Source organism: Limulus polyphemus, unplaced genomic scaffold, assembly GCF_000517525.1.
Source record: "Limulus polyphemus unplaced genomic scaffold, Limulus_polyphemus-2.1.2 Scaffold82, whole genome shotgun sequence".
In the NCBI taxonomy this organism is placed as follows: domain Eukaryota; kingdom Metazoa; phylum Arthropoda; class Merostomata; order Xiphosura; family Limulidae; genus Limulus; species Limulus polyphemus.
The window spans coordinates 174,126-183,593 of NW_013665692.1; the positions used below are offsets into that span (position 1 = coordinate 174,126).

At 33.7% G+C, this 9,468-nt stretch overlaps 1 protein-coding gene across 1 annotated transcript in view; it reads left to right on the plus strand.

The window, feature by feature from the left end:
• The window catches only part of LOC106467645 (POU domain protein 2-like), a 53,148-nt gene that overhangs the window by 9,901 nt on the left and 33,779 nt on the right, over positions 1-9,468 (plus strand). The window contains exon 2 of the mRNA XM_022396632.1: positions 4,423-4,470. Within this exon, the coding sequence (XP_022252340.1) occupies positions 4,423-4,470 (48 nt within the window). The remainder of the gene's footprint in view (positions 1-4,422; positions 4,471-9,468) is intronic.

Sequence of the window (9,468 nt, forward strand, 5' to 3'; positions counted from 1 at the left end):
TAGCACAGATAGCCCTCGTGTAGCTTTGCGCGAAATTCAAAAAACAAACAAACAAACTTAATCAGTTAAATGAGTTAATTGTCACTTTCCACAAAGTAGGGTATGCAGTTAGCAACTAATGAGGTCATTAGGGATTTAATAACAAAAGAAAGAAGGGGACTATTATATACCATTGTCCTTTAAACACTTTTTTCTCCCATGATTGGTATCCTCAGCTAGTTTATATAACATTGAACAATAACACAATGCTTCTTGTATTTAAAAAAGCAGAATTATAAAATGTATAAATTTGAAGGATAAAAATATAAAAAAATACCTAACAAAATAAATGTGCAACTGATGACAATCGACAAAACCTTTAATGAAAACAATTTAGCGTCTTTCGTTAAATAATCATACTTAAAAGTGCAGTTCGTTTTGATAAGATACGCCAGTCTAGACTAAACAGTACAAAAATAAAAAAAATTATCTAAAGGTTTGGTAGTTGGTTCTTGGGACTCAGAAAGCATGCTGTAAAGACATACAAGAGTTATAACAAACCTGTTGTTGTTTCATAAGAAGAGAACTTAATTGATGAATATGCAGTTTGCTACTAAAATACTGTATACACATAGTTCTGTCCGAATATAATCATCTGGCATTATATAAATACACGTTCAATCATTCAGGTGCAGAAAATATTAGCCACGTCTTACAAGACAGCGTATCGTATTAAATATTAAGATAACACATAAATAACAGCTCATTGAAGAATATACGAGTCATCTTAGTAGCTTTTAATATTGCACATAATCACAGGTGAAATTAAGATCATGAAAAATGCAAATATCAGCTCCACAGCGTAAGGCTAGTCTAGGACTCTCGGTGGGAACTACTGTTCAGATAATTTCGTTGTACAAACTGTAATTTGATTAGCAATTGATTTTCCTCACGAGCGACTCATTGGTCGTAAAGAAGCTACTATTTTTTGATGACTGCCGTTGTTTTTATGTGTTACAGTATTATCACACACACACACATCTGCATTAATCCGTGTAGGTTACGTGGTCAAAAGTTACAAAGTTTGTTGTTTATGTCAGAACAGATATATATTTTAAAATACTGCGTTTTAGCACTTAGCCGGTTTTAAAATGAGTGAAGCACTTATATGCTTTTACAGTTTCAATAGTTTTGATATCCTAAAATAATAAATTTCAGGTTTTTATGATAACCGCGTCCTCTTGGACTTACCTATAACTACTTTAAACTAACAAGGCATTGCACGAATTTCATAAACTCACTTTCTCATTTCTCTCCTTCACACCTTTCGTGTGTGTTTTTAATTACAAGTCCACGACAGAGATGGTTTATTCTCTTGCAACTGAAACACAGCCATATAGACGATCATATATAAAACTCTGATAATGAATTGGTGTGAATCTTACCCGTAATTTCATCTGTTAATTACCTTGTTTTTGTAAAATAAAAAACGAAGCAATTACCCAAAATATCGGTTTGTTTTGCACACGTTTCTGGTTTTCTTTATCCAGGAATGGACTTGATTTCCAGTAGCAGTAGCAAATATTCTGAAATTATCGGGATCTCCTGTTCGTTCTCCAGATGCACTGCGGTTTATATTGTTTATTCCTTGGTGTTTTATTCAGTTATAAATAATTATTTGTATGTGTTTATGTACATCGTGTTTTATATTATTTAAAGTCTAATACATGATCCATCTATACTCTTGTTTGTGTTATGTGCTGTACTTACGAAATATATAATTTCCGGTAGCTTGTTGCATTGTACTGTATATTGTATGTAAGGGCAAAGTCCGTAAATATGTTCGAACTTTACTATTATCTGTGCTGCGTATAATATAGCTTGAAATATTTCATCCTTGGCGATTTGTTAAACAGTACTGTTCTATGTAGCGCTTAGAATCCTCAAAACATGATCTAACTATAGTGTTAACTGTGTTGTTGTGTGCTGCGTATAATATAGCTTGAAATATTTCATCCTTGGCGATTTGTTAAACAGTACTGTTCTATGTAGCGCTTAGAATCCTCAAAACATGATCTAACTATATTATTAACTGTGTTGTTATGTGCTACTTATAATATGGCTGGGGGAATCTTCAACGGCTTGTTAAATATTACTGTTCTATGTAACACGCATGATCCCCAAAACATGATCTTAATATACTGTTAATCATTTTGTATGTATTACGTATAATATTGAAGCATTTAACCTCTTGAGTTTGTTACAGTACCGCCGTTGTCTGTCGTATATGAATGATCCAGCTACATTTTTTGGTTTTATGTTTGTGTGCTACTTATATTATAGAATACAAATTGTGAATGTGTGATTTAATCACACTCCTGTTTCAGGCATATGTACTAAATATATTGTAGCAAAAAATTATTTATTCTCATGTTTGTCGAATATTATCTACCTGTAATACGGTCTGTCCGACTGATTTATATGTCATACAATCTCCAATACGTATGATCCAAATATGCTCTTGTGTGTTTTAGTTTTTCTACATGTATATGTATGTATGTTTGTGTTTTAATACCCTGTGTTTGGTACAGCGATTGTTATCTGTGATATGTATCACTTTATTTTCAATGTTTGGTCAAAAGGTGCAATTGCCTATGGTGATTAAACATATTGGTTCACATATACTAAACCTAAAACGGTTGAAACATCGTACAGTAATGCTTGGGATGTGTGAAGATGTTTTATCCAAATACATTATTGAAGTTTTAAGTTTTGATCATGGTTTGTGCTGTCAAGACTAAATAAAGTGCTGTAATTTGTACACCCCTTGTTAAAATCCAGATATAAATTTATGTTTTCTAATCCTGATCACTATATTGTGTTTTATAATCTGTTATATGCAATGTCTGTTTCTACAATTTGTAATTGGATAAATAAATAAGTAAATGCACCAGTGATCTCAATAGTGGAGTAAAATATAAATGGGAAGAATATATGAGCCAAATATTAGATAGAGGCTGATATGTTAAGAAGACAGGTAGATATATTGAATGATTAATTTAGAGGAAAGAGTATTGACCCTGCAGTTGTGTATATGCATTCAATATATTCGTACAGTTTCGTGTAGTGTCGGGTAGTTATTACCTCACTGCTGGCGGGAGAATATAAAGAAGCTTGAGAAACTCCAACACAAAGGGAAGCAGTCAAATACATCGGGCATTACTTGCGTTGTTCGCGTAGTCATGAGGGTCCACATGGTCTTGTTTTCCTTCCACAAGCATCAAAAACACGTGTGCTTTGGGAGCACCTAGAAGTTCTATATCAATAACCCACGGCCACGTGGTTTGCCTCCCAACAGCATATACAAGTTTCTATATAACGGACTAGGGTACCAACCCACCAGTTTTATTAAAGATAAAGAATGACGTGTTAGATAAACAGCAGCAAAAGACATGTGATTTCTTCATAATTTCTTGTTAAATGTATAACAAAAGTATGTTTAATTTGCCCTTAAACGTATGTTCTATGTTATATTTTAAAGGTCTTAAATAAGCTTTCCTACTGTCAATATGATGTCAAGGTATACCATCTTATCATTTATGATTCGATTATTTCAAATTGTTTGTAATTCGTAGGAAACCTGCTTCGATTACCCAAATAAAGGTTTTCCTGAAATTATATTAATAGCTTTATTAATAATAAATCTGAATGTCTTGAAACTCTTGTTGGGCTTGTGTTGTGTTGTAGTGTATTTCTGTTGGTTTAATCGGATTTTAATAGAAGTTCGATGCTCCTTTCCCAGATACACAACTATACAATTTGTTAACATAATTTCCGTATACCCTGTACATGGAATAAGAAATGGAAAGAAAGGTTAAGTAAAAATGCAAGATATCTGTTAAAAGTTTTAAACTGTCCTTTGCAGAAAACCCAGAACAGTTGAATAAAGGCCCATTGTGGTTTGGGCAAGTGAATTTTTGTACGTGTATGTTTATGATGTTCAGAGTAACATTTGTTCAGGTATTTGATTCGTTTAAACCAGCTGTCATTGCTAAATATTTCAATGATAATGGGATCACTTACATCAGATTCATACTGTTATTGTACAACCAGACTGTTATATATATATATATATGTATATATATATTTTATCACAGTTATATTGGAACGTTGAATATGCTCTGCTAGAGGTAGCGCCATCTGTTGTTTATCATGCTAATCAAATGGTCCTGATTTCTATATTGTTTGTTTGTTTCTAATTTTTTTGAATGATGTATTGCATATACATTTTAAGGTTTTAGAATAGTTTAAGTTTCATTACGACATTGAAGGATTTGTGTAACCGTTGATGCAAAACTATAACTTCATAATTGTATTAAAACAGTATACATTTTTGGAAATGAATTCTTAACATTAATATGTTGTTTCTTTCGTATTTTCTAGTGGACAGAATGATAAAGAAGGAACCACATTGCACTTCGTTTTATAAAGGTAAAAATGCTGTTTGTTTTCTAGTATTAATGATTTTTACTTTAAAAGCCGTTGATATATATATATATATATATATTCTTCCTGTGAAGAACTACTGAGAACACGTATTAAAACGATAGTTCGGTGTTAAGATATACTATAATAGTCACTGCTGTTGTTATTGTGTTTGGAGAACGCTCCTTATATTGTCCAGTAGTGTCCTGCTAATTTAAATAACTAGGTTTTACCATATGTCATACATTGAATCGCATTTTTGTGTGTGTATAAAATCACTGAATAGGTTTGTTGTCACACATTTCTAGTTATATATATATATAACAAAACATGTATCATACATTGAATACGTGTTAGCTGTGTATGTCAAATAATCAGTAAATTTCCTTCCACACATTTCTTATAACACAATGTTTTCAAATAGCCAGCACTGCTTGTGTTACATATTGGGTAGCAGTTGCCTTGTCACACAGTGGTCAGTAGCTTTCTTCTGACAGTGTAATTTCTAGTTCTATAAGAGCTAGCAAGATACTGGGTTTTATTCTTCTACTTTTATTACACGCTGTTACTAGGTTTTGTATGTTTTAAAGTGTATAAGTTTGTTTGCCTACATTTTCTTGAAACTTATGCATCATAAGAACGCTCATCACGTCTGTTGGAATACAGAAGCACTTTGGTAATATTATTGAGGTTTCTCTACTTAGGCCATCTCTTTCTAAGCACTTAAGTGTAAGTTTATGAGGAATACACTTTGCGTTACCACAGCATAATTTTCAAACTGATCGGAGGTTTAAGACCTATGGATCATTACAGCATATAGCTGTGGTGCCCAAAACATTGACTTTTCCAAGACTCGCCATTCGAGCTTCATTTGGCACAACAGATTATAGGACTTGCGAAGCGTTTTTGTGAAATCATGAGCATATTGTTGTATCCTATCCACTTCGAACATTTTTATTTATTTATTCATTATTTATGAAAAATCAAAACGACTTAAAACTAGTATCACCGAGATAGAAAATGCTTTTTTAAAATGGTGGAAAATATCTACTTACTATTGAAGTGTTCTCAATGTGTAGGATATTTATAAAACACTCACGAGACTAAGAACAAAATGACTCCCATTACAAGGTTTATCCGCAGACCACAGTACGGGAACCTCATATAAGCAACATTACGCAATAGCATGGCAATAGAGGTATATAGTGTATGTATAAATATGTGTTCATAAAATCTTCAAAACACTTATAAACCCCATGGATAAAGTTGCTTTTAATTTTTGATTTATATGTAAGGTTTTTTCGTACACAAATACAGTGATCAGTGAGTTTATAGATTAACACGTTTAAGCCGTGGAAACGTGAAACAGTATATTTATTAATGCTCAACAACCTTTTAAAGCAGTATAAAATAAAGTTTATTTACGCCAGTATAGGTATTGATTTTCTTACAAGTCCTTTATAAAGTTTTTAAAACCATAAACACTTTCAACAGTTTTAAGAGTACGTTCTCATTTGCAACATTGTAAAGTATAGTGGAATATTAAAAACTATACAGTAACATTTTATTTAATGTATAACTAGAACAAAGAAACAAAAAACAATACTGTAGCAGCAATTATACTGATATTTGATAGCACATCTAAGCTTACAGAATTACTTCTTACTGGTCTGGTTGTTGTTGTTTTTTTATGTTTTTGTACAAAAAGGGGTTTTAACAATAAAAAATACAACGACATCGTGAAATATTGGTATTGCATTCTTCTTCACAATTTTACAACATTTTCACTTCTCTGACAAATAGATATTCACGAAAATATTTCAAACTTTTATTGGTATCATAAAGGATATAACTTCATAACAACAAAATTGGACTGTACTTTCGGACGTTTGATGACTTGAGAGTAATAACAACATTGCTCGGATAGTACACTGTATAGAATATACAATATTCTAGTTACGGCAAAAACTATTTTTATAACATTATGCCAATCACTCTCTCAACTCATCTTTACATGAACCGGCGAATGATTATCCTTCAAGTGATCTGAATTAAAAATGATTGGTCGTTCAGCTTACTCTCTTAAATGAAGGTTTGGTAGATGTGATTTTACTTCTTTACAGTTTATACATTTTACTTCAATATAGAGTAAGATAACCACGAACAGTATGGACCGTCTGACACTGATGTTGCATGCTTAAGGTCAAAATGTCAGTAAGGTCATGAGGTATCTTCGAACACTCCTCTGAGAAAGCTATTTCCAGGGCATATGTGTCTGAAGTCACTTGATGGGATTCGACGCATCTTCAAAAGCATCCAGTTCGTACCTGATGGGATTGTAGTCTGATGAGCGTGTAGGCTATTCTATTCGGTCAGTCTCCTCTTTTTCAAAGAATGTTTACAGTTCAGCACGATGAGGGAGGCAGTTATCATCCCTAAGGTTAAAGTCCAAGCCAGCTACACCAGCATATGGCAGCACAAAGGGTAGTAGGATGTGATCCTTATGATGTATTGCACTATCGCTACCGTTATACAGGATGTTGAGACCAGTATGTCCACCAATATTTATTCTTATACCTCCATTCCAGTCATATGCGTCATGTACCTGTATGAAAATGGAGTGGGATCAACTTCCCTATTATCTGACAGCAGAATGAAGCGCAAATAATAAGTAGAAAAGGATATTTTTTCATATTCTATTTGGTCCACTGGACGTGTTATTATTATCATCACAGACGAACTGTTTTGCATCTTGCTGTATGCAAAATGTACCACACTTGATTTCTGGTATCAGGCCGGCCTTGTAAATTCTGTTTCTGCTTGTACACTGACATGTTGGTGCATTTACGACTGCGAACGACTGATTTAGTTCTGGAGTATGTACCCTACGATTCTGGCAAGACAGAATCAAAGATAGCGTTATATGCTTCTGTTGTTGATAATGGTTTGCCTCGTTCAGGTGTCCGAGCAACTGTACGACTTGTTTGGAAGCAGTTCCACATCTTCCTAACGACTCTAGTAGATACTTGTAGTCAGTTCGCAACAAATCCTGTGATTGGATAGATATCATTTGTCTGTTGGTTCTCCACATGCAACAAATCATGTGATTGGTTAGATATCATTCGTCTGTTGTTTCTCCGCATGCAACAAATCCTGTGATTGGTTAGATATCATATGTCTGTTGGTTCTCCACATGAATGAAACATCCTCATGACTTCTTTGAGGTCTAGCCAGTGCCGGATTTACAGAAGGGAAGCCCATCGACCTTGAAATATTTCAAAAAATACATAAAATTCCAATGACCGGCCTTTAAAAATACATTAGTTCTTAGTATCTCAGTAGGGTCAGTCTAGTTATGTTTCATAAACAACACTTCAAAATCTGTGATTATATATATGTAAATATATCTATATATTATATCTGTATATATATCTATCATAGTCTGAATGGCCAGTACGCTTGATGTAATACACAAAAACTGTTGGTATTATCAACATTTACAATACGTCGAATAAATAAAGCAGTTTTGCTTACTTCTCCTGTTGTTCTAATTAAACTTTGAAAAGATGTGTACAAATAGCAGTGAACTAATAGGGTAATTAGTCATATTTTATAATAATTGTTTGGTTTTTCGTAGATATAATGTTACAAATTCCGATCATTCTTTAATTGTTTTATATAGTGTACATTATATATAAACATATATTTTTTTGCACAATCAATTACAACAGCTAATAAATACTAAGCGTTATGTAACATTATGATTAATATTGGATCAGTAAAGTTAAACGTGTTTGGCTATAAAAATGAACCCCCATTTCTGATTTATATTTTCTAATTGCTCCACGTTATTATCTATACGGGGGTGTTTAAATGTTAATAACACGAATACTGATATTTGATTAATTAATGTGTTTATGTGTGTCTGTTTATGTATACTTTTAGTACAATTATTTCTCGTTTTATGTCCATTATTACTGATAAACATAACACTTTTATTAATTCTGTGACGTTATAAAAAATTACTTGTTTTTCAATGCACTTTCAGAGTTCTATAGATTTTTTTAGCAATTATTACACATGTATTGCCGAATTCCGGGAGGAAACTATTTAGCACATACTGGCTATTTCCTGTAATAGAGCATGCCCTGCACGAGCCTGTGTCAAAGAGAATCAATAGCCATGTTGATTTCCTCCTTGCCACCTTGAACGGCGGGATTATCTCAACTTTCCAAGTAGTCCGGAAAGGCTAGTCGTCGCTATCGGCGCAGCCCAGGCTGGCTGTGTTCTTAAGAAAGCGAAGGCTCTGGGGGCTGAGAGGATGGAAGATGGTCAGTTTATGACCAGCAATGTTTTATGGAGCCTGCCAGCACGGCCATCCATATGTAGGTGATGTAAGAAAATAGTGGACGAGGGATTAGGCCCGACTGTAATCTCCCGTCTCCACTGGCCAAGAAGGCGTAAAATATTGATGATTCAGTACCTGCACGTGTCCAGACAAACAGCAAGGTTGGCAAATCCTGGATTTAACATCCGGACGACAGTCATTGATCTCGAGAGAGCCTAGCGCCTTTTCTCATATTCTACGGCCCCTTTAATTGACTCAGCCTAGGAATGTGTGAGTTGGTCGTTCGATTTCTACCAAACACATATATTCTTGCACTTGACGAGTCTGTATGGAAACATGTTCTACTTTACCGCTAGCATATAAAGCTGAATGGAAAATATCTTTCTGCTTATGCATCACAAAATATCATTTGAAAAGTGGCGTTAAAAGGGGACTATCCAACAAATACACCTAGCCTTTAGTAATTATGTGTATAGTAATTATTATTTGAAAAGTTTTTTTGGTGTACAAAACTTGAAGATAGCTTTTACATGCGGAAACATCTGTCAGCTGAGTTCTTGCACAGATCTTAAAATATAACGTTGATAAACGGAAACATCGACACATGTTGACATGTAGATCTTGAAAGTCGAGTTGTTCAAAACTTGAAAATAGCG